Genomic DNA, 27,312 nt, shown 5'->3' with positions numbered 1-27,312 from the left:
GATGCGAGCAACAGTCCTATGAAGTACCAGTCTGCCCTGTCCACAGGCCCAGACTGTTAGATGCCTCTCAAAGTAGGCTGCTTGTAATTGAGAGAGGTTTATTTTAGAGGACTGGAGGATATTTTAAAACGGATATAGGAGCATTCTGAATGCCAAGGCTAGCTGTAACAGCCCTGATTCTGTCTCGGTGATTTACACCACTGTGTAGTGTAGGTCTTCTGGAGGCTTTTAACATGAAAGGCTGAGCCTCAATTGGGGTGTTGTGTACGTGATGAATTACCTGCTGGTTATGAGATAACACGCATCAAAGTGCCGCTTGTCACACTCTTACAAAGCACGCACAGCCGTCACACACGGAAAACAATACCTGTGTTCTTCTCACGCTAAACAGAGAATAAGTGATGACAGGGAGGGGTGGCAGTGTTACAGCACCTCGCTGAATTAAAGGGATCAGAGGTGTTTATATAACATATACGAGTCAGTGTCAGTGACAGGCAGAGGAGAGATCCACTAATTATCCATTGTAACTTTGCCTAATGCATCAGACATCTGAAAACAAGTCTATTACAACTTGGTAGTGCATATGTGATTTGTGATGTTTTTAACGGGTGCTTAAAACACTTTATCTTTACTGTTTTAATGTTTGAAAAGTGTTTGAATTTGTAATAGTATTTATTTCAACAACAAAGGCATGTGTTTACTTATTAGATTGTTAGATTATTGTATTAGAATCAGATAGACACAGTGAAGGACACCATCTCTCCCATAGCTGTAAATGTGCTGGTAAAGCTTAAAATTGGACATTGAAAGAGCTTGAACAGTGCTTGAATTTGACCCCTAATGTTACTGTTCCACCTGGTATGATGTGATTAAATTCTAATTAATAGCATGTTATCATATTTTATCTTTACTGTTCTATTGATCATCCTGTTTAGGTGTTTGTGCAATATTGAGACAGAGCACCTGCCTCATTTTCCAAATGGGCATATGACAGATACTTGACCCTTGATCATGTGAGCATCCCACATCATGTAATCGTGTAAAATGATATATTGTTTCTTACTTTGACCTCATGTGTGCATTTCCCTGCATTGTGTTAGTGACCAACATACTGGAATGATGCTGTTTTTCCTTGCAAGGCTTTTAAACTGAAGAAGCACTGCAGAGATGCTATACTGGGTGAAACAGATGCAGGATTCACTGTCCACTCTCAATGACAAGGTTTTCCCCCCCCCTTGTCCACCTCCAGACACATCACCTTGGAGTGTCATGAATATTCAGCAGTGTCCATTGTTTATATATGCACCGAAGATCAATGTGCACGCTCTGCATGCGAACGGTCTCATCTCTCTGTTACTGTACTTGTCGATGTACGCTGCCGCTTTACTATGCTGCTGTACTGTGAATTAGCGAGATAAAGACATAGCAGCGGCAGAAATACTGAGTGAAATAAGAGGGAGAGACCCGAACGAAGCAAAAACTCCTCTCCAAGCTCACACAAGATCTCCTATACACTCACTGTTCGGCTCTGTTCCGCCCCTGGTGCATGATGCCTGGGTGAATAAGCTGAAAATCAAACATTATGTGAAAGTGAAACAACTCCTCGTTCTGCAGCATGCTACATAAATACTGGGTTTATGAGCGTGTACTCAATCTTTAATTGGCAGCAGAAGTTGACTGTTGCACTGTCGACCAAGTCATTTAATTCCAATTTGGTTTCCCTCCAATCATTTCATTTGAACTCTGGAAATAACACAACAGGTCCTTGATATATTGTTGAGCTGCTGTAATTGATAAAGAATATAAATTTAAACTAATCAATCAATCGATCGATCAATCAGACTTCATTTTATAGCACTTTCCATTCAAAGTGATGCAGTCACTCTTTACCCAAACTGACCACATGCAAAGTAAAACAAAAGAAAGAGACCAAGCTGAGGAAACTCTGGTGACATAAATGCATGTGACTGGACAGAGTCAAGTAAAAATAAATAAATGATGTTAAATATAAATAAGAAAATATATAAAACCCATAAGAGAATGGACTTGTCATGTACGACAATTAAAATAATATAACACAACAGATGCAATAGAATGTAGAATGTAAACCATGAAGAGATGGTAATAAACTATGAATATATATAACAAATAAGTTTCATTAAAAATATAGTAGAAATTAGTTGAAAATAAAACTCACAAAACACAGGACTAAAGGTTTAAATAAAGCGGTGAAACTCAGTTAAAAGCCAGGTTAAAGATGTCGGTCTTGAGGTTGCACTTAAAAAATATTGATATTCTTTGCTTCCTTCAGGTCTTCAGCGTCTTCAGAGGCAGGGACATAAAAAGAGGCCTCACCATTTGTTTTTTGTTTTCATTTTAGAGAAAATGAAAAGGTCGCTACGTGAAGACCTAAGGCTTTCAGAGGGTTTGTGTAAGGTGAAGGCACATGTGACAAAAAAGTGGGTCTAAGACCAGTTAATGTTTTAAACCAGTAAATGGATCTAAAAATGGATTCTAAAACAAAACCTGACGCACGATATGAAACAAACGATACAGTGCACCCCGGGCTTCATATTAAAATCTGATCTCCTCACAAATGCCTCCTTAACATGAGAGTATGCAGGTCTGCCAGATGAGAGACATTGTTTCCCCATCTCATTTAACATGGGTGAGGAGTTCATTGTGTTTAATCAGCTAATGCTCCACCAGGTTGACTTACCATGATATAGTCTCACTAATGCTCGTATTGAGTGTCTCTTGTGCCGAAGAGCTGAACTCGGCCACTTACTCCATCCAACCCAGAGGGAGAGGACTTATAATAAAATACTTTTATTGGGAAAGCTTTTGCTAGCACATCAAGAGCAGTGGGAGGAGGCGGGGAGTGGGTGGGTGTTACGGGGGGTGGGCGTATGAGAAGAATTCACACAGACGGACGTAAACGCTGGGATTGTTTACACGTATTATGGGTTGTGGGTATATTTACCGTCATAGTATGTGACCAGGAAATACTGTATGTGAGGTGGGGTTTTATGTAGAGGGTTCATTTGCTTGATTTAAAGCAGAATCATGCCGGAGCGTGAAGAAGAGACGGACTCTGTGTGGGTGGATACCGTTTGTTTGTTTGTGTGTTTGTGTGTGTGTGTGTGTGTGTGTGTGTGTGTCTCTGTCTGCTTCTCGCTTGTATGCATAGACTGCATGTGAGAGCGGGAGGCGGACCAGTGGGTGTGTGCACACCAAATGATTCAGAGCTTCATGAACAGGATTCATGCTTTATTGGTATGGGCTCTCATAAATTACATGGCACCGGCTTTTCTGCTTCTACAGCACAGTGTTGTTCTCGTTCTCCCACCCTCTCTTTTCTTTCCTTCACTCACCATGCACCTTCATTTTTCACTCGCATTTTTCTTCCCAAGCCCCCTCTGTCTGTTGCTTTTTGGTTACACTCTAAATGCCGCCAAAATGTATTTTGTCAATAAATTCAAAGACGCAGTGTGCTGCTAAGAACGTTTGCAGCTCAACCCACTCACATGGGTGTAAAGTGCAATATAGAGGGCTCAGATGTGCAAACTACACTCAGTTTGTTTACCTGTGCACCATAGGTTTGTGACAAACCACAGAATTTACAGGCGTGGGCTTTGGGGAACTTCCCGTGTGTTACTTGGCAACGGTGCGCTAGCACCGCAGAATCCGTTTCAGTTTTCTAAAGAAGCTCCATCTTTCTCGGTGTCCCTCTGTGAAAGCATTTCGCTGTGTATACAAACAGAGGAGGAAACTAAAACGCAGAGTCAGAGGGAGCGTGAGGGGGGACAGGATTACCTTCTCTGTGTGGTGAATCAACAGATGTGTCAGACGGGCTGATTGAACACTTTGACTCAGGGGAGTAGATTCACCTGGTGCTGCCACTGAATCAAATGGATGTGTCTGCCCACAACCACTTGTTTAGTTTAGGTCAAAGCCAAGTCAAAGGAAAGGTGCTAGTTGTTTTTCTTTCATATAATATTTGGGCTTTCGATGCATTTCCTGAATGTAGTGTATGGAGTTAACATTTGTCCTGTTTCTGCTGTTGGAGGGTGGTTGGTTTGAGGAGAACTATGGTGTTAATGTTTATTGATAGAGTTATTTGACCTCCTCATTTTGTCCAAGTCAAAAAAAGAACAATGTCCAGATTACAATCCAAGTGATTAAAATCTGAGTGCAATTGATTAATTACAGGTCACAGGTCAGATTTGATGGTTCACATTCACAACTAAGTGTCAAGTACATTTTTGCAACAACATCATCATATTTGTGAGACCACTCAACATTTAAGGGCAAGATTTTGCTCTTAAGGATGGCACTCTCCTCCATTGTTGTTTGATTTGGCCATTTTGCCACAGTGCAGGCTCAGTTCATGCATACAGGCAAAAAGCTGCATAAATTCATTCTGCTATGACCTTTTCTTTTCATTGCATGATGTGATTCTAGGACCAAAAATGGGTTACTTACTTCAGCCTCAGTTAAATGTAGCTGTGGTCTGAGCTCTGTTTTGATCTCTGGTGAAGGAAAAGGCGCCCACACTGTTCATCAGCTAGTTGTCAAGTTTGGCATGAGTCAGGTAAACAGTAGGTAAGTCAGTGTTTTTTTTGGGGGGGGGGTAAAAACACCTGCTGTGGCTGTCATAGCAAACAACACAAGATAGAAATGATTTGGATTCAAGTGATTATACTGTTCTAGTGCAGTCGTGTGCGCTGTATGTTTTATTTACGTTTTTTTAATGACATATCTTGTAGTTTTGGAAAATCAAAGTTGGCATGTCACACAATTGTTGATATTTAGAAGTGCATTGGACAAGTGTCCAGAGAATCAAGAACTTGCTGGTTGTGTTTAATGAAAGTCCTTTACCTGTGACTGGTCTGACCTGTCGACTAAACTTACACCACTTGTTGCATTTCTTATGAATGAAAACGTAGCGTCTCACTTTTAAACGAACAAATACCTGTTACATTCACACCACTGTCAAATGAGGTCACACGATGCTGAGGAAGCCTTTGAGCTCCACACGGCTCTCTCTGGCCCTCATTGTAGTGGGGTTTAGATTTCATGTTGCCTGGTGACGTTCCCCAAGCTGCGCACAGGAAGTGCTTTGTTTTGTCAAGTCGGATGGGAGGCAACAGCAAATGGAGATGGCTGTGAACGGTTTGGGGTCCGATTCAAAAAACAAAGAAGCACCCATGAAATTTTGAAGGTGGATTCTTAGATTTTTTTTACAGGATAAACGCTTCTTGTCCCCACCCGTCCCTGCACTGCCAGTGTGCGCACAAATGCACCCTCAGTCAGGTCTGATAGTGTTTGCTTGAAGGACGCTGCATACAAATAACATTACATCATTCCTGTTCATGAAGACCAAACAAAGGCAGAATAATAACATCAACAACTACAAAAATCACCATAACGTACGCACTTGCAGCTTTAAGGTCGTTGTTTATACAGTTTGGTCTGCATTCGTTTGTTCACCGTCCCTGTGGCAGTGAGGGATTTCACCCGTGCCAACGACAGAGTGATCAGCGATGCTCTCAGTAATCTCATCCTCATTGCTGTGCTGTACAGGAGTATAACTGACCTCAGGTGAAGTGTTTTCTGTGCTTTCACTCTGTGTTCTCGCTGGAGTGGATAGAGCGTTTGCATCAAAAGCTGCAGTAAAGGGAAAACATACTCTGCACAGATGCATGTGCACATATTAAAAACCGCAAATGTTCCCTGATGTAAAACAGCTTTGCTCTTAGCCCCATGAAACGATACGACGAGAGAGAGCGGTGTCTCACTAAGACACGTAAGGTAGGACAATCTAATTTAAGCTTGTTGATAGGGCAGGAGCACATCTCCCTGAGCAGAAATTGACCAGGTGTCAGGGGGCTGATGGAAAGGACAATATGTTGAGTGTGTCTGTGGGTGTGTGCGTGTGTGTGTGTGTGTGTGTGAGACGGAGGTTTTGTGACTACAGACGTTGGTGTGCACCTGCACTTACATATCCCAGAGCTCCCCTTTATTTGAGTGTGGCTATTTTTAGAGCCATGTCGAAAGGTCAACTCCTGTCAGGTTGAAAAACACTAAAACAATGGTTTAATAGAACACATGCATCCACTGGGAAATAAAGACCAACCCTTTGTCATAGTCACTTGCTGCCTGGTTCACATCATCCAAAACAGTGCGTTGTTGTGATGACTCAGGGTAATGTTCCTCTGACTGATGGGATGTCTAGGAAGTCGACTGTTAAGCGTGAGGAATTGTTCATAAAATCTCCTAAAATGCACATTGATTGGCTTTCAACTGCATGGAGTAATCAATATTGAGCATCAATACACTATATTACAAAAAAAATGAGAAAATCATTGCCAAGTATTTCAAGAACATGCCTTTTGTGCACCCACTTTTCTTTCCTTTTAAACTGACCAATTTTCTCCAGGGGAATAGGTAACGATTGTACTCAATAAATTTCAAATGATAAATCGTTGAAAAGAAAGCTGCTGATAACCCTCCATCTTTAAGATGATACTGCATCAGCCTGAACGCTGCGGGCTTTGGCGACACCGGCGCAGCAGTGGTGAAGTTGAATTTATCAATTGTGCAATTGATGGATACAATTGTTTTTATGCAGAAAAAAAACATTCACAGAAACCTTTTAAACTTGCTAAAGCTCCAGCCAACATATTCACTGTCCACCCTAACCATTTTGGCAATTTTGTCTGACTTTTTTTTTCTGTGCCGGATGTTTTTTTTTTTTTTGTGCCAGATTTTTTTTTTTTGACCTTTTTTCTTTTTGAGCCGGATTTTTTTTTTTTGCCATGATTTTTTTTTTTGTGCCAGATTTTTTTTTTGGTCTGACCTTTTTTCTTTTTGAGCCGGATTATTATTTTTTTTTTTTTCAGAATTTTTTTTTTGTGCTAGATTTTTTTTATTTTCTGACTCTTCTTTTTTTGAGCCGGATTTTTTTTTCTTTCAGAATTTTTTTTTTTGCCAGATTTTTTTTTTGTCTGGCTTTTTTTTTTTGAGCCATATTTTTTTTTTTTTAGCCATAATTTTTTTCTGCCAGCATTTTTTTTTTGTGTGTCACATTTTTTTTTTTCGGCTGAGTTCTTTTTTTTTTGGGTTGGCCCTAATACTCCTTCGTACGTTTTTGTTGTGTGTGATTTGTGATGCGGTAATTTGAGACGGGCTGTCACTTTAAAGTAACGAGCGGTAAAGATCATATAAGGTCAGATAGGTCAAGTTGCAACTCGCTCATCATCATCATCATCTACAGCTCTGTGTTCTGCCAAAACCCTGCGCTTAAATATCCCGAGGCCTGCAATGAAAGCATGTCTCGTCCTCTTCGTCCTCCTCCACCACCTCCTCTGCAAGTAGGTGTGAAGGAGGAGGAGAGTGAGTTCCAGCAGAATAGCGAAGGCCAGCATCCTTGTCCACGTTGCAGGATTTGTCCTGCCAATATTTGCACTATTAAATCGAGTTCCAGTTTTCAGTCTCACAGAGCAAGAACATTACAGTTGAAAAAGTTTTTGTTGCATAAAAATGTACTTTATCTTTTCATAGCAAGCACCACCTGAAAAAATATTGAACTCTTAAAGTAATAATTGTAAATGTTCTAAGTGTAGGTGTAAGTTTTTTTTTTTATTTCTTATAAGATAATTGCTCTCTCCTCATTGTCCCCTTCCTCACATTATACTTCAGACGGTTGAGGCGAGGTGGTGCTGGACCCAAGATCAGGCAGGCGAAGACAGAATCCAGGTTTATTGATGAATGGGTTTACAGATGAGATGGATTAATGCAGGTTCCTGGAAGTGAAGATGGAGATCTGATCCAGACGGCAGTGAAGGAAAGCGAGGAAGTTCTTAGCACAGGAGAGCACAGGGGTTTAACAAAGCAGAAGAACAAGAAAACAAGAAAAACAGGTAACAGCGTTAGAGAACTAGATAATTTCAAGAGAACCGTAACAATACCATACAGAGGTCTGTAACAATCTGGTGACGAGAGGCTGGACAACCAGGAAATAAGTAGAGCAGGTGTGCTCTGGCCCACAGGTGAACTGATTGCATGCCAAGGTGAATGCAGGAGAGAAAAGGAGAGACTCAGGCAGAGCATGACACAGACATTGGGATAGTGAAATTATTTTATTTTTATTTTTTATTAATTTTCTACGCACTCCAATATTTCTGATTTTCCTCCAAGTACCACAAGAGCAAGCTCACGCACCACTGTTGGTCCACCTACCACAGTTTGAGAACCATGGATCTAATACATGAAATGTGAATGAGTTAATAGTCCGTCCCCATGCGTGGCCCTGAGCTCTGGCATCTCTCTTACACACTGGCTAATTATAGTCCACTGTAATTACAAATGTGTCATTTCTCATTAGGCCCTAACAGCAGACATGCAAATGAAACACTCTATTTAAAAGGCAGCTTTTAAACAAGATTTTACAAATAATTAAAAATCATTTCCTTATACATTTTAATTGCGCCTATACTTCTATCATTTGACAATCCTGATTTGCATATATGTTAAACAGACCCTATGGGCATATAGTAAATGGAATGCATGGTGTTTGCTTTGATGTCACTTAAGATTCACCCGGTGCTGATTCTTCGCTTTGAATGTCAGACTGCTTCCTCGTGACCTGCTGACATGCACAACTTAGTTCTGTGCCACGACCTTTGACCTGTGGTGCACAGCCAAATAAAAAGTAAGTCTGTGAGGTGTAAGACTGAGATTACTGTGTTTGTAGCCATGTAAGTTTGTTGACGTTGAGACACAGTGGGAGTCGCTGACTAATTAGGAAACGGCTAGTGTTTACCTTTTCTATTCAATCAAAAACACATACTGTATGTAAACGTGTTTACATTCACATCTCTCGCAAAAAACACTGACCTTGTCTGAGCCAGATAGTCCTCAGTAGGGGACTGAAACCTGGTCTTAATGAGGCAGAACCTCATGTCTGAGGGACTGGTTAAGCTTAGGTCTAATATTTGAATTGTGGTTATGATGTTAATGGAGTTTAATTGTTATGGTTACGATAATTGATGACACTTTGAACAGTGTCATTGCAACGTCCTGACAAGAATAGATCGGTAGAAAATCTTTTAAAGGGCTTTTTCATGGGTTAAGAGTTTTTGATTTAGGGTAAAGGCCACATTATACTTCTCCGACTGCGTATGCGTTATCCGTCTGCGTACGGACACGCGCTGCAATTTCCCGCCCGATCAGTAGGGGTCGCTGCGCAAGGTTGTTGTGCTTCTGGCTACAGTGAGCAATGGCGTCCGAGAGAGAAAGAGAGAGAAAGACTGTTGTTGTTGAAACAGTGGCCGTTTGTCACTTTTCTGTGTGACGGAACGCAGTTTTAAGATCATTTGAGGCGAGAAATTGGCCATTTAGAGTCTAAACATGTGCTGTGTGTGTTAAGATATGACGTATTTATAGTTTGGTAGCGGTGTTATCGGCGGGGATCAGCTCCGCCTCTGTGGACGCTCGGTGCGCACTGTGAGCCGGCACAGAGCAGCTTAGCTCGGCCTGTCCTGAGGACCAATCGCAGCTCTTGCCGTCTCCGTTGTCCCTTGACGGAGTGACGGACACTTCAAAAATATTTCGTGCAGTCGGAGACGACGCAGAGGCTCTTCGACAGGCTCTGCGTAACCTACGCAGAGCACTTTACGCAGAAGTATAAATTGGGCTTAAGGGTTAAGGTTAGGCACTTAGTTGTGATGGTTAAGGTAGGGTAAGGGGCTAGGGAATGCATTATGTCAAGTGTCCTCACTAAAATATAACAACAATTTGTTAGTTTTGTGTGTGTGTGTATGTTATGGGGACCTGTGTCCTAAGGCTCTGATCTCTATATCGTGGAACCCTCTGTGCCTTTATTGCATAACATGGAAATAAAACGTTTTTTTTTACTGACTCATTACTAACCCTAGTTATTGCTCACAGTGCAGCCTCACTTCCACTAATTTGGCCATAACTTCACTACTGCTTTCATCACGCTGTCATAGGTTAATTGATACCTATATTACGATATATATATATATATTTTAATAATCACGAGTTCTACATAAGGATTGTCTTGGCTATTCAAAACTGAATATAGTATATAAGTCAAGACAAGGTGCCAACGTGACATAATACTTTCTCAGAGATCGACCAGTATTTAATTCACTGGATCACACTGCATTGCAAATTGCAGATGATGGAGCTCCATTTAGTGGGAACTCTTATTTTTCTGTCTTTTTCAAGAGTCGTCAAGACTTCAGGAGGAAACTCTTTCAAAATAGAGGCAGCAAACATATTTTTGTTGTGCAGAGAGCTGTTTGATCACCACTGTAATCCTGCAGCAGTGTCCTGCTGAGCTCTGCGCTGCTCTCTAGTGGCAGAAAACTACAAAAGCATTTTCCCTTCACAGTTCCTTTTCAATGAAACATGCTCTCTCTGCTTAATTTTACCACCAGCTCAGATTATTCTTTGTTTTGAATGCATTTTTTACTCTTTTTTACTTTTTAGAATAAACTATTTAAAATATATAAATAATATAATAATATTAAAAGCAGATTAAAATATAGCCACACAGCATGGAAATGAGAATAATATGAGAGTACTAATATAATACAATCCCCGGCTGGTGAGTAATCCACTACTGAATTTTTGTAAATATTTGGTATAGTAAACTTCGATTTGTGGATGAGACAAAAAACATTTGAGGACACTGCAATTTTGAAGATGAGGAAGCAGGACAATCACAAAATGTACACTTTTCTCTGACCAAAGGACAAATTAATTGAACATAATTAATCACACATTAAACTTACTTACACATTTGGAAATGTATGCCATAATGTAAACAACGTAACACACTGGTATATCTATTTTGTCCAAATACAATTTTTCTTTTGAGAGAGAGAGAGAGAGAGCAACATGTTTCTTTTCCCTTAAGTAATTCATCTATTGTCACACAGAATTTGGTTAATTTTGTTATAAAATATATTGATATTTTGTAAATTCTGGGAACAAGTCCAGTGTGAGCACATTTTTACCAACAGTTTTATAAAGAGCTCACTTGGTGGGTGTTTGCATATGTCATCCAATATAATTTGACAGGACATAAACTGACATTTCAATCAAATTTGGATTCAAACAGCTTTATTTTATCCATCCGACAGTGTGTAACAGTAACCACGACATATGACGTAACATAAAACTTCCACAGAGCGTTCAGTGGTGGTGATAAACTCAGCCAACTGTAAAAGTATTAAATAAATCTATGTGAATAAGGTTTAAATGAACTGTGTAGAAATAACAGACTGATTAATATGTTGATGTTTACAAAAGGCTTGATTCCTGAATGTTAGTGATCTTTATCGACAAGGATATCTATGTTATCAACCTTAAAGGTGAAGTAAGTAGTTTATAGTGACATCTAGAGGAGAGGCTGAAATTTACAACAAAGACCTGCTGCTCTGCTCACCCCCTCCCTTCCCTGAGCGCTACGGTGTCCTCAGCCGGTCAAATGTCGTCCTCGTCGTCTTTCTCCGTGTCAGCAGATGAGGTTTGTGAGGCGAGGGAGAGGGCGGAGCTACCGCGGCCGTAGCAGACGAAGCGGAGAGAGAGGAGGCGGCACTTCCTGCTACAAGTAAAGAGACGCTTGATTTGTTCTCTCGCGTTTGTCCTTACAGGCTCCGGTAGAAACATGGCGTCTCTCTGCTAACAGTGGCTATGCAACCGCGGCCCGCGACCATGTTATTTTACATGACTTTTTGAAACACTACGAAAATGAAACAAAAACTATTATACAGCGACTAGACAATGCAGGAGCACATAATATGTATAAAAAAGTGGATTTTGGGTCATCTAAACCCATAAATACTACATATTGTCCCTTTAATATACACTATAATATCACATGAGTACAATGGCAGTTCTAAAAAGGTAAAGCATTATAGAAAGCATATCCTTGGACGTGTCCTCGACGTTGTCGTCCTCGTGTGTTATTTTCTCACTGTGTCGTATGTTAGGATCACACGTACATGTGACAAGACCGAGCAGATCTCGGAACACGGGAAGTATTTGATGTATCTGTGCGCCGTGGTGACATTTGATCTGCGACGGTGTTAATGGCCGTCTGAGTGTGTGAGTGTGTGTCATAATAGCTGCGTGTTAATGTCTGCTGTCAAACCCAAGGATTAACCCCTGACATTTCAGACTAATCACCACACTCCACGTAACACTGTCGCCTCAAACACTCGCATGCACATTCATTATTATTGCAGTGGCAGGTTATCATCTGTTTTTTTAATTTATTTATTTTTTTACTTTATTCATCCAGGGTCTTAGAAGCGATATAGTGCAGTGAAGGTTAATGACGACAGGCATCATAACTGTAACAGACATCATTAGTCTCTCATTGTCTCTTGGGACAAACTTTATAGCTGTTCTCAATCACACACACACACACACACACACACACACACACACACACACACACACACACACACACACACACACACACACACACACACACACACACACACACACACACACACACTGTTATTATACAATGAGAATACAATTTTTATGATTGGGCTAATTGAGAAGGTGACCTTTGACGGGCAGTAAAAGTCCATTCAAATATATTTATACAAAACGCTGAATAAATTATACTTCCATTAATGACATAATGGTGCAGTGGTACCTCAAATGTTGTTTAAAGCTTTACGTTTTTCTGTTTTAATTTACTTTTAACTTTGGCTAGCAGCTGGTTAACTTAGTGGCACCATGTTTGGAAAGTCTGGCAAACACATCCTTTAATTATATACAATACAGATTTATTCCTTTTAATGTCCAAACGTGATTTCAGGGTTCAGGTGCGTCAACAATTGTGCAAAGTTAGGGTTAAAGACATTGGAAACGATTTCCAAGTGACTTCAAATGTAGTCAGGCATGTGTTTGGGCTTTGGGAGAGTAGTAAGGATTTCTTGGAGAACATCTCTGGTGGTCCAGTGCAAAGCTCATTTCCTCTTTCACGCTGTTTGATTTGGGCCTTTTCTGTGGAAAAGACCTGCGAGTGTGTATGTGGTTTGATAGCATGTGTTGAATTGAATGAAATGAGTGCAGTAATGCTACAGTAGGCAGGGATTCTAATAGGCCTGTTAGCTTCTTGCACCGTTTGTGGGACCGAAGTGCAGTGAAGTGTAGAAAAATATCTTTCATTATGAACTTCTTGGCTGATTTTTTTTTTATGTTTGTATAAACAATTGAATAAATAGCTACTGTATCGTCTTTTGTGGCACTATCTTTGAATCATCACAAAATCAATCATACACATGTATAAAAGCGGACCTAGCCCGGAAGTTCCAATTAACGCTGTTTTTTTTGTGTGTATCTGCGTCATTACCTTGTTTAAGAAGCCCTGAAGGTTCAAAACAAACAGTTCAGCCACTGCTGAGAACGCTGTGTTTTATTGTAATCTCAGGCTCAGTGAGATCTCTGAAAAAAGCCAGTCCGGTTACGTAAACAGCGGTTCTCCTGAACAGCAGATCGTCCTGCTCCGGGCACATCTGCTTGCGTACATTGAACGGCAGAAGAAGAATAACGTCCGTTGAGGTGTTTCACGAGCAACAGTGTCTTCTGACTCTGGGTCTGACTCCGGTTTAAAGTCATAAAATGGACTGCGGCGGGGAGTCGTGAAGAAGCTATTTTTAAACATTGTTAAAACAATGATTTGATAATGAGTAGCAGTGCATCCACCGTTCCAGAGGGGGGAGCTGCGCTTCTGAGAGCGGATGTGCTGAATAGTATTGGCCAATCACAAGACTCTGTCTTCTGGGGGTGAGAGTTGAGTCTGAAATATCGCTACTCAGGAACAGCGTCAGAAAAGAGGATTTAAGTAGAACCTTCATAACTAACATATATGTGCAACAGGACCACTCTAGGTCCGCTTTAATACAACATTGAAGCAATAGTTTAGATGTGTTTAGCATCTTATTCAACCATTTATTTCATTAGGTGACTTTATTTAAGTGTACATAGACCAGATAAGCATCAGACTAATTTGCTAATAGGTCAAAATAGTATCAGTATTTGCAGACACGTCTGTTTGGTTTAACATGACCTGATCTTCTCCATATGACATCTTTCCATTAACAATTGAAACTTGGCCTGACCTGAAATCACCCTCACGATCGTTCTTTTAAAGCTTTTTGACTCGGGAAATTCCCCAGGTCCTCACCCACATCAGAAAAGGATTAATATTAATGTGCATGACAACACAGTCATTTCAAAGAGGGCACCACCCATGCAACAACACGTATATATCACTGAGAGGCAGACAACACAGCGATGCACGCTCACAAACACCTATACACACTTGTGGTGTCAGCCTTCAGCTTTTGGAAGCATGCCTCTTTTCCACAGGGGTTTGGTCTAATTGATATTCTCCCACACTGCCCAGGGCTTCTCCGAGGAACCTCCCTCTGCAGTGCTGCTGACGGCGCACATTCCTTCACTGCTGCAGACTTAAAATAGGATCAAAGGATGCTGCTGTGTGTGTGTGTGTGTGTGTGTGTGTGTGTGTAGAGGAAGAGATGCAAAGAAGGGAGAGGATGTGTGTGTGTGTGTGTGTCTGTATCCAGCATGTTGACTCCTCTGTGACTTGTGACAGTGTTCTGCCTCTGCATGTCTGGCTCGGTCTGGTGATTTCCATCTCTATTTGCATGTGTCTCATACATTTGTCTCCTTGATCGCATTAGTGTTTCGCTTCATCTCGAAAAACGCACCGTGTAACTGAGCCGTTTGCGATCTGGGCCATTATTCGGTTGTTAACCAATCGCTGTTGCTGCGGAGCCAAAGAGCCGTGTTAAAATATTACTATTAACTATTCCTCTCACTGTAATCTAAGGCTGGGTATTAACTACAATCTCATTATACACTATACGTATCACAACACAGAGGCCACCGTATGATAAACATTACAACATCTATGCAGTATTTACTACAGCTGTTTTATTACTCTTCAACACCAAAAGCAAAGGGCATCTTTAAGATATGCATTCTGCTGCCACCCCTTGGCTTTATAACACACTGCATCTTAGGTGAAGTTGAGTTTTAAGACTACATCACAGCATTTGCGGCCATATCAGTTCAGCAATCTTAAATTCTTTTTAAACACAGCAGTGCTGTAATTTAGTGTGTATTGATGATGTGCAATCAATATTTTCTGCCAAAATAACACACATCTCCAACTCTCCGTCTTTGATTTGTTCACTTTGTTCACAAAACAAACTGTTGTGATTTTTTTGGGAGAAACAATTAAATATAGTGACGGAAGCTGAATCAAATGAGATTTTCCACATCGTATTAACATTTCTTGTGACGAGTTGACAAACTTGAGACAAATTGTCACACAGAAGTGGAAATCTCTGCAAGATGTCCACATAACACCGAATGTCAGCAGATTTGCTGCAGTGTTAGGACATTCGTACAGTTTGTGTTTTCTGTGACACTGTGGAGGAAAAATGTTTTTCGAGCAACACATGCAGTTTAAACCCTATCACTTTGATATGTTTGTATTTAAATACAAAAGTATCAGTTCATAAATGTGCGCTCACATGTATCTGTGGGGAACATATGATCCTGCATGACCGTGTTGCACAGCTCATGGGTAACGGTTGCTTTGGTCTGACTTTATGTGGAGTTAAGCAACTTAAGTGTTAAGTATTTTTTCTTCTTTTTTTTTTAAATCTTGCAACAAGCTATTTCCAGTGTGGTTTCATTAATGTCTCTGTCGGAGGTCTGCACACCTCGGGCTGAGTCTAATCTCGTATCTTGTGGACAGGCGACACTCCATCATGCTCACAACAGTGAGACTTATTGTAATGCACCTTTACATATTCTCCAGAGGCGTATTTAGCGCAGCTTGCGGCGATTGTATGATGTATACAGTGTATGAATTTATGACAGCCTGCCTGAGATGATGAACCAGCTATTTAATGGCCTGTAAGCAGCAACTTCATGTATCGAACCCCCGCACCACCTGGAACTAAACCCTCTCTTGGGTTGTTTTCTAACCTCCTCCGATATATTATTCATTGACAGTGGTTTATGAGTGATGATGTTGGCAATAGAGCAATACTTAAAGATCACTTTTCATTTCATTACTCCAAGTAACTCTTTCATCCATTAATTTGTTGGCCTTATTTCAGACTGGGGAATAACTAGAAGGGAACTCCTGCACATGAGACGCAATCATCACTCGAAACACTGGCTTTTTCCTCATATTATTCAGTTGTTTATTTTTCACTATATTCAGTGGGTATCTTAATTAAGTATGCTTGTAAAGTCTAGTGCATCTGCTAATAATGTGACGAATGAATCAATGTTTCAGTCGTGAGGTGATACTTGATGACATTGAACTGGACTGAAATTTAATCTTCTAGTCATCCCAGTATTTTTGGTCCTTTAGAAACACCTTCCCTATCACTCATCTTTCATACCCATTCACACACTGCTGACGCAGCCGTCAAGAGCACCGTGTCTTGCCCTAAGTGTCTTGAATACAAACCATTAAGATCAAATGCACAAAATAAATCATCAATGCAATGTGTCTGGCTTTTTTTTTTTTTTTCAAGCCATTCACTAAGTAGTTCCTTATCAAGCAAAAACGTTTGTGTGTGAGGATGGACGAGGTATTTAACCCCAACCTGTTTGCAGCCATCTCACTTTACTATGTTGCTGCTGCCTTTGTATGTCTCGACATCACTTCCTGTGTGCAGCAGAGAAAAGTCGCCGGGTGACTCAAGATCACCTGATGATCTGCTTAGCGTCCCACGTTCCCATTCAGAATACAACTACAATTAAATGTACACCATTATTCCACATTTAGAATTTAAATTCACATCATTATCTCTTTTGTGAATATATTAAAGGTTGTTCCAATCATCATTATCTTGTCCCTCCTCTTAACTGAAGTGAGAGGGAAGAGTTGTCAGCTATTATATTCGACACAATATACATTTGTAAGGCGTGTCTCATTGGTGGGAACCATTTTTATCAGCTGGTGAGTCTCTAAAACCACATATATTTATGATCCTCCACCAGAACCCTGACACACGCTCCCACCCAAAGGATCTCACAGCGTACCCTTTATTCATGAACACTTAATAAAAGCTTTCATTGCTCGCATTTTCAAGCTCTTGCAGTCATCTATCATAGCTCCAAATATGAGTCTCATCAAACAGGACCCATACACATGCACTGAATACTCAGAGTGCATAAACATGCTCTCTAAGCTTTTACTGCCTCAGTCCATGGACTCTTGATATTCAATAATTAAACTGCTTCAGTATGAGGAGAGAGAGAGAGAAAAAAGAGAAGGGTGCAAAATAAAAATGCATAAATCATTGCTAAGAAAAATCATTATCCAACTCAAATTAAATGAACTCTCTGTCTTTGATAATACAGTGTGATTTCATCGAAGTTGTGAAGCTACTTTTTATTTCACCTGGCCTGAGAAGAGCAGAGTCCAATTGACTGTTTTTCCTCATCTGGGCGGGTGATAAAAGAACACGGCCCTGAGGCAAAGTATTTATCCCAGTTCCACCGGGTGACATTTGCTTTTTTCTCAGCTGCAGAACATCTAACTAGCAATAATGTCATTTCCTCAGTGGAGATTGGATTACAATGTTCTGACCTGATGAGGCTGTGGCTTCACAAGTCTGCATGAAATCCTTCTCTGTTTTCATTGCTATGGTTTTCATACAGGTCAAGTGTGCGTGATATTATATCCCACGTCATTCAGTGTTCAGCGTGTTCTGATCACAGAGGAGTGCAACGTGAATTTCGCATGCTTTTTCTTAATGGCTGGCTAATTTCTTGCAAATTGCATCCCGAGGCTGTTTCATTTGTGTCGTGTCCAAATGTGTTCACCTAACTGCCGTTCTCTGTAACCCACAATAAAGAATGACAGAAATCTTTAAAGGCGTTTGTGAACAAATGAATGTGAACAGCTCAGGGCTCACTGTCAGTTCACCGTCACCGTGTTAGAGCCTAGAAGGGCCAGTATAAATTGTGCATTAGTGGTCAGAAAGAAAAGGTCTCGTCTTAAAGAACTTGGGAATGGGACTACTATGGACCCTCATACGTTCACGTGTAGGAGGAAAAAAAATGTAGGTATGTGCATCCTGTGAATATTTGGCTTTGATTTGAGGTGTTTGATTTATTATGTGATCTTTTGATTTTATTATGTTTACACTGTGCATTGTATGGAATTTGATTGTAAAACACACTGTCTTATGCTGTGATTAGACTTTAGCATGTGCATGTTTATGTTCTATGTGAAAAGCATGTCTGACCATCATTCAGCCTCATGCTGTGCCGAGATGAAAAGGTAAAAGCCACAGTGCAAAGTCTCTCTTCTCTCCAGTTTATCCACACCGCTGTTTTTTTTTTTTTTTCAGTCTGCTGTAGAATTTATGAGGATACTCACAATAATGAAGCACTCCAGTGACAATCCATGCACCAGTTCATAAATAATATGTAATACTAACACTGTGTAAAGTCCAAAGTCATTTTTCTTTTACTCTTATGTAAATTATGTTGGAAACACAAATGGTTTCTTTTGCCATATTTTAAATTACATTTTAAGTCAATTTCTCACCACATTCCTACTTCAAACTGTCATTTGAAATGCCAAAGCTTGAATTGTGCCGGGAGAGGAGCATTATCATCGTCTTCATACAACTATAATAACCACAACAATATTCAATCCTCCCTTTTGAGCTGTGATTTCACATCTGAGCAATGCAACATCCCCAGACCTGCAACGGCGAGCATTTCTGTGAAAAGAGAAAACCCTCTTTGATGCAGAGTCGTGACTGTGACAGTGCTGCTCTTGCAGGTTGTTGTGTGGGTTAGGGACCATTGTTGAGCTGACAGTGTCCGCTGCTGGCTGGAGCCTTAACTGCAGTGACTCAAACAGCATCACAGAATGGAAGGCTTCTCTGTGCAGCCATGGGACACACATTCTGTATCCACCCACTGCACGTGTACACAAGTCAGTGGAGGGAGATGAGAGTCAGGGAAAAGGCATCTACATCCAGTGCACATATTGTAAAATGTCACATGAGGAGGATTCCCCACCCCAGAACCTATAGCTCTATTCGGACAGCATACACTCATCCTCCGTGTATCTCTGCTTTTTTAATAATACATTATTATAGACACCAAATCACTGTGATGGAGAAGAAAAAGAAGATGAATAATGTTTATCTGCCTCTTCAATTCAACCGGCATAGGTCTATTCATTCATCGGTACAGCTGTATATCAACAGGTTGTGCCTTTGCATGAAATGAGTCAGTGCACACCACAAAGCCGCACTCCCCTGTGAGCTCCAATGTTTAATTACAGCCACAAACAGCAGATGGCTCTCTTGAGTTTTAATGTCTGTGCCTGTGATTGAGAATCAGAAGATATTCAACCCACGGCAACTGAACAAAGCACATTTTTATCTCCTAGCGGTGTATACTGTGTAGAACTGACAAGTACAAATCAGCATTTAAAATTGGTCAACGAGGTATAATGGTTGAAAGGGTGAGTGCACCGACTGCATCTCCACTTGACTGTGTTTTATAAATGCCATCTTACTCCGAGTGTGTTGTGTGCATCTGTTCACGAGGACAAAGAACAAACATTGGGTTGGAGGACATTTTGGCTGATCCTCTCAAAAAATTTAAAGGGCTTTTTTTCAGAGTTGAATCTTGGTTTTAGGGTGAGCGTTTGTGTTAGGGTTAGGCTAAGGATTAGGCATTTATTTGTGGAGGTTATGGTTCAGGTAAGGCGCAAGGCAATGAATAGCTGTGTGTGTGTGTGTGTGTGTGTGTGTTCAGGTGAAGGTTATGGCGCCCTGCTGAAGTAAAATGTTTCCCCTCCTTCCATCTTTGTCCGGCGCTGTCCGCGGTGCTGAAATCACACTGCAAAAAACAATCTCATTATCAAGGGGTCGAGATTACAACACAAATGTGCTTCTTTACCACAAAGCGTTGGTATCTCATGAGAGAGTGACGGTACCGTGTCCTGTGAACTCGGCTCCAGGTGTTTTTTGGGGTTATTTTTTGCTGATTGTAATAACAGACCGTGTAATGGCAACATTCAGATCGGTTGATTATTCCCCTTCAAGCGGGGGCTTGGTGGTCGAGAGGGAGGGAGTTGGGAAGGGCGGGAGTCATCCTCGTCTCCTCTTCTCCTCCTCCTCCTCCTCCTCTCCCTCACTCAGGCGTATACTAATGACTGCTTAGGACTTGTTGATAGCGAGGATATGTTGATCTGAGGTATACAGACTGAAGCGAGTGTCCACCACTTAGCAGATGCTTTTTGTGTGTGACTGTGCGTAAAGCTCGCACTCTTTACGCGCGCTTTGCCAAACGCTCTATATGAGATTCCACCGAGTCGAGCTGCGCGCTGATCGCCGGGGGGTTTAACTTTATATATTTGTATGCAGCCTGTCACACAACGCATACGTCATCCTCGCAGGATTCAGATCAGCTTTGGTTATGTTTTTCTTTTTTCCTCCTCTTTTTTCTTCTCGCCGCCTCCCGTCGCGCCTCCCGCCTGTGTTGTGATTGTGGAATACAGAGAAGAAGAAGAAGAAGAAGAAGAATAAAAAAAAATGTGTTTTTGAGAAGATAATCCTGCACATCGGCAGGTGTTGAGTGCAGCCTCGCATTCATTTCACGACACTGCATCAATTTATAATCACACGATGGCGAATGTCTTTGCATCTCTGCAAACGTGTGGCTGCTGATCGGGCGCCGCACACCGTCCGTCCCCGTCGCGACGATCGCCTCCTGCAAAACTTGGACTTCGTTTCGCCCGAGCTGCTGTGGCTTCACTCGGGCGGCGATCCTCACAGGAGGCGCCCGTGTTTGCCTGCCTGCTTGCTTGCTGGCGGCGCACATACACACACGGGCGTCCCCGCTGCGATTCACTCAAAAAACAGCGACTTCTGACAGAGCAACCACGTCTGGCAGAGAGAGAGAGGAGAACACGGAGGGTGAAAAGAGGGGATAGAGTGGATGCATGTGCTGCGAGGACGCTGCAGCCGGTGTTGGACATTTAAAGGAGGCGATGCAACAGAACATGCAACAGACAATGAACAAAAACGTCACTTGGCAGGTATGGGAAAACCTCTGAATTCTCGCTCCGCTTGACTTCGGCGTATATCTCTCCACCAGGACCATGATCAATGATGCATGTTTGGAATTACGCATGAAGTGATTTCATTTTTTTTTTTTTCCCTCATCATGTTCAAGAATTTTTCGACTGATGATGACGGCTATTTTACCATCACAATTATCATGTAGTGTTTGGACAGAACAGACGGCCAACTCCTAGAAATACATCTGACATTTTGACACCACGGAACGGACCACTTAAGCCGCCACCATGGGACTGTGACCCGGGCTGCCAGGCATTGAGAGGCGGCTGTTTGCATAGTCTGTGCTCCGTGTCCAGACTGGACCCGAGCAGTTGTGACATTTTGAGCCATGGCTGCTGCTATCGCCAGTGGACTGATCAGACAGAAGAGGCAGGCGCGCGAGCAGCATTTAGACCGGCCCTCCACCAACCGACGGAGGAAGAGCCCCAACAAGAACAAGGGGCTCTGCAATGGGAACCTGGTCGACATCTTCTCTAAAGTGCGCATCTTTGGCCTCAGGAAGCGGAGACTACGGAGACAAGGTGTGAGAACTTTAGTGTGCGAGATGAAAGCGTGTTGTGCATACATCCAGCCACAGGTTAAAAAACCGAATCACACATTCAGCAACAATTAGATCAGTCCACCTTTATCGTTAAGACATACACGGAATTAATGAAACCATCGACAAATAAACGTATGTGCGTAAAAAAAAAAAGTTAAATTGCGCGCAAAATGCACCCCGTTTTGCCATGGTTGAAGATAAACCTGTCTCCAATGTGCATGCAGTCTCAGTCATGTGACAGGACTCTGGACGAGTTATACCAAATGGTTCAGACAGGTTTACCCGAGCTGTCACCCTGGGTGATTCCACAAAAGGGGCCTGATCATTATGAAGCACGATTGGCTGAACTGCCTACTACATAAACACTCCACTAGAGCCGGAAATGAAACTCATTTACATGTAAGCAGAAAGGTCAATATCTCCCACAGTATGGAGGTTATACGGCTTTCAAACACCATCTTGTCTCACGTCATTTAGCGAAATTCAGGGACCAGTTGCCCCAATTGCTCCAGCTATATATTCACTCCACTTATGAAATGTCATTTTTCTGCTCTAATATGACACGTGTGAGCGTTAAAGTGCAACGTGGAGAATTGTTTATCTGCTTGACTTTCACTGCCAACTGCAAGGACAATATTTCTTAGGAAGAAAAAAAAAAACGTTTAGGTGAGAAATTGGAAAAAAAACGTTTCCTCCCTTGTTAGTGAATGATGAAGCTGGCTATATGTTCCGATCGGAATCATCACGTATCAAACCTGTTGCACAACTGCAAATCTAATCTGATGAAACGCCCACATGTCCATTCATGCACAAGTAGGATCATTCTGTCGTAGTTTTCGTCTTATCTTGTTCACAAAGAACATTTTGGACGACACTAGAGCCGAACATATATAGTCCTTAGTGATGATGTGGATTAAAGGAGCTTTGATAACACGTCCTTTATATAACAGCACATCACATCTGTATGGGTCACGGGTGCATCAGCATGTCTGTCTAATATCAGCCGTCCTCCGGGCTGCTGTTTCCCTTTCAGCCAAACGCCTGCATTTGTTTACTACCATGAATGTGTATGTGGCTGTGTCAGTGTGGGCTCATCTGAATATGCCGTTAGTGTCCAGAATCACATATATGTCACAAGATTAAAAAAAAAAAGGCCCCATAAAGCTTTCCTGTCAAAATCGTAGTATGTCTCCCCGCACTGTCAGCCCTGAAATGACTTGACGACATCACACCTGCAGCCTCCATTTCACAGAACAACCTGGGGTCTCCCTTAACCACCAGGATAATCATAAGCCACAGCAACAGTGGTAGAAAAAGGGGTATTTTCTGTGAAGCTTCAACAAAGCGTAGTGTCTGCTAGATGAGGAACACTCCCACTGACATAGAGATAAAATTAAGGGGCCAAGCTGTTTTTAAATGTGGTATTTTGTCCTAATTTTTGAAGCTCTAATCAGAGTGAACATTTTTCTCTTGATTTAATATTGCATTATTTGTGATTAGAGGCCTAATGGGAATACGCTTCATTAATTCCAGCCTCAAGAATACAGGACAAGTGTACTCACTAGCTCTCCCTCTTCCCTTCTCCCCTTTTATACGCCATGTTATCACAAGAGCACACATCTTATAGAGACTAATGGTTCACGGTTTGGCGTGCTTAATTTAATATTGTACCCCAGAAAGGGGGGATATATATCTGAACGCACTGGCGAAAACGTAAGTGCCGCGATAACACAGACAGACACCCTCATAGACGTCTTCATTTCCCAGGTGAGAAAAAGGGTGCTGGGCTTCCCCCCGTGGTGTCAACTGAGCCTTCAAAGAACAGGGCATATTTCTATCCTTCCAGACTGTGATTGTGTGCTGAAGTCAGATTCGGATGCCAACTGCGATCTGTCAGGATGAGGGAGTGCATGTCTCTGAGATGTATTCCAACACCAGTTGCCTCTTAGGCTTTCAGCATCGATCCTTTGGGCGAGGCTCCAGATTAGCTATTCTTGCAGCCTGCATTGATCGACGCCGACATCAATTGTGCTTTTGAGCCAGAGCATTTGGGTCAAATTCAAAGAAAGTGTTACCATAACTATCAAGAATCCATACTAACAACACTCGTCTTCGTTTTGTCCTCTTTAATTTTAAGGGCAGTTAAAGACCTCGATGAACAGAGCACATGTGTCTGCTGTGTACACAGATGTGATTTCCTGACCTCTGACTGGAGGGAATATCACTGGGAACATTAGCAAATGCAGAGCAAGTGATCGCACAGATTTTATTTAAAGGGATTAGATGCAAGTTGTTAATCCTGTTACACTCAAACTCGGTAAGTGAGCTCGGGGGTGAATCCAGTTTGGGCTCGTCCATAATCTCAAAGCTCTGGCTCTAATTATCTCACTAGATTAGATCCACAGATCATTGGATCACGTTACATAGATCAGACCATTAGATTATCTTGCATGATCTGAAAAACTCATTTCAGGTTATAGCTCTGCTGGGTATTTATTCAAGAGCATGTTGGCAAGAGGCACGCAGTGCGTCATCAGTGAGCGTTCAGAGCTGTCTGTATCAGATGAGTTATTGTTGAAATGTCATGAGATGTTGATGTGAGTGAAATGAGAAAAGGGTGTGAGGTCTGTAGATTTATTTTTTGCTCGATTAAGTATTTCCATGACAACAGAACAAGCAACGCAGAGGGGTTTTACCTTTACTGGGTGGAAAAGCCTTTGTCGTTTTTTTCCAGAAACATCAAAGTGGGTCAAGCAGGGCTGACAACAGACTACAACTGGTGCTGCAGCTGTGCCCGTTTGTGTGCGAGTGTTTTCCACGCTCTGTTTGCTTTGCACCGAGCACAACATGTGTCACACATGAGACGAGAAAACAGAAATGGAGGAATGGAGTTGAATGAGGAAAATATTTATAAGTCATTTTGAGGGATACAATTGCACTTACCTTCTGGTCACATCTCAGTTTTTATGCAGAGAAGAAATATCTGCTCCACAACAACACACCACCTTATTTGATCCTTCTAATGCTTCTTTTTTTAAGGGAAACCCCCTGTTGCTGCCAAACCACCACATGTTTTTGTAGAGACACAAAGGTTTTTTGAAAACAAACTTTTATTGCAATAGGGGGAAAAAAAGTCCAACTCCAATGGAGGGACGGCGATCTTTGTTTCACCATACTGTATGTGCAAGGTGAATAATTAGACAGAATAAAAGCCAAGGAGACAGAAAAGGAGGACGAGTCAGAGACCTTCTCAATTGAGGGAATTTCACTGTGAAGAAGTCATTTTTGGATTTTGAAAGGGCGCATACATCATGTCAACCTTCTAAGAACTGACAAAAAGCACGGAACCTTTCCTCTATAGCAGGGGTTCTCAAAGTTTTGATACCTGAGGGCCAATTTAGGAACCCAATGTTGGTCTGAGGGCCGCCAAAGGAAAAAAAAAAACAATTTGTAATAATTTTAATGACCAGATTGCAGTTGTACAGTTTACACTTATTGGTCTGTATCCAGTAATGTCCAATAAACATTTAACAAGCTTAGTAGCTCCTGGATTAAAACTATCAACTGTAATTCATTGCGGGGCCGCCAGAAATGTTTCTGCGGGCCGCCATTGGCCCCCGGGCCGCACTTTGAGAACCAATGCTCTATAGCTTTCCGTATAACACATATCCTCTTTTTATTTATAATAGCCTGACTCAGTATTTTATATGCAAAGCATCATAATAACAGTGTCCGTCTGAAGTATAAGACACTGATTTTGTGTAGTTTGACAATAAATTACAGATTTAATGTTCAATGTTTGACCTTCAGTGTGATTTGTATGAATGGTTCGGCAGCTTTGTAAGAATTATAAAAGCCATTATGTCATAATCATGTATGGACTATACCTTTCATGAGTTATGTTAAACTGTCAGCCATAAATGATGCCCCTGGTATTTAAGGATGCGATTGAATTGAAGACTTTCGGCCACGTACACACCCTTTATTATGGGATCATACGTTATCTACCATAAATCACAAGAGACCTATCTCACACATTCTCCTATTGCTTTATGTTTTTTTTTTTCCCTGTCAGATTTATTCAATTTTGATGAATTACCTTAAAACATACAGATTTTCATCTCACTCGATGGCTGCAGCTAGAAATACTAAAGCTCGAACCTGGAGGGGAAATCCATTTGTGTGTGTGTGTGTGTGCGTGTGTGTGCGTGTGTGTGTGTGTGTGTGTGTGTGTGTGAGAGAGAGAGAGAGATATAGTGGCTGGCTCACCCTCGGGGAACACAGCCAACATTACATGATTTATAGCTGGATGATGGAGCTAAGTTCACCTCCACACATGCACACTCGCAGAAACCCACAAACTGAAATGTTCACACAAATACATGGTTTAAATATTGCCAGCAACCAGGTATATATTTTTTAATTATTACAGATTGAACAACTGGGAGTAACTAGGGAACCTATAGAGAAAGTAGGAGTTGCCTTCACCTTTGATCAATAGCACAGATATAGGTGCCAATTAAAATAATTAGTTATGTATGGAGGTTTTTCACTCGTTTCACTCACAGGGTCTTTCTATACTTGATGTCTCCTCGCGGTGGCGCTGCTCAAATGACTTGGGGAAACTTAGGTGAAAGTTACCTGGCTGAAAAAGAGGGCATTAACAGCAGGATAATGGCAGAGAAAGCTACTTTAAGAGATGCCTCATCCATGTTTAATACATAGACTTTATGCACTTTTTTTCTCCATGTTGTGAAACATTAAGCTTTTCATGGATGTTTTTATTTCCTTCAGTTTGACAGATGCTTTATGATTTGCTATAATATGGTTTTATATATATCGTGGACCACGTATCACATATTGTTGCATCGTATCGTGAGGCACCCCGCGATTCCCAGCCCTACTTTTCAACCTCGTGCGTTGAAATGTTTACTTTCAACAAACAATAATAAAAAAAAAAAACTTCCCAATTTCAGTAAATGCACAAGTTACAAAATACTATTTTGCAAAAATATCAACAGTTAATACAAGAATATGCATCGTCATTGTACACATGTGAAATTGAGACACAATTGAGAGGACCCATTTCATTTCTATTAGAATACGTGCATGCAGTCAGAGCGACCATAAAAACATTGCCACAAAAAAATTGTGCTTAATTGTATTAAAAGTTTTGATGAATTGCTGCGGTACAATTCCATTGATTTCAATCAGGACAATAAATTGATGTAACCGGTCTAACAAAGTAAAGTAAAATGTCATATGCAGTAGATAAGTTAATTTGTAGGCAGGCAGAGTGTGTAAGTATTATACTGTATCTGCACAGTGACAGCTGTCTCTTGCTCACTGCAAGAGTTTTGTCTGTGTGAGTGTTATTGTGAACCAGAGAGTAACTGTCACCATCGTGTCAGCCTGCTCACTGTGTAGCTGAGGCGCTATGACAGTCAGATTCTGCTTTAGCCACCGTTGTCGTTGTTCTGGTGAGACAACAAAGCAGTGCTGCCGAGTGCCGTTATAGCGGTATATTGTTCGGTTTACAGCAGCAGG

General features: G+C 41.4%; 1 protein-coding gene across 3 annotated transcripts in view; it reads left to right on the top strand.

The window, feature by feature from the left end:
* fgf14 (fibroblast growth factor 14) overlaps positions 1 to 27,312 on the top strand; it is a gene marked incomplete at its 5' end in the record, with an annotated part of 112,146 nt that overhangs the window by 52,088 nt on the left and 32,746 nt on the right. Inside the window, one exon of one of the 3 annotated variants that reach the window (XM_083890575.1) lies at positions 21,553 to 21,745. The exons of the other annotated variants lie outside the window; for them this stretch is intronic. Within the exon in view, the coding sequence (XP_083746701.1) occupies positions 21,553 to 21,745 (193 nt within the window). Of the gene's footprint in view, positions 1 to 21,552; positions 21,746 to 27,312 lie in introns of those variants that run through there. 3 annotated transcript variants of the gene reach the window in all.

The sequence above is a fragment of the Microchirus variegatus genome (genome assembly GCF_963457635.1).
Source record: "Microchirus variegatus genome assembly, chromosome: 5".
Taxonomy (NCBI): Eukaryota; Metazoa; Chordata; class Actinopteri; order Pleuronectiformes; family Soleidae; genus Microchirus; species Microchirus variegatus.
The sequence above is the reverse complement of the archived record's forward strand: the minus strand, read 5'-3'. Positions and strand labels throughout refer to the sequence as shown.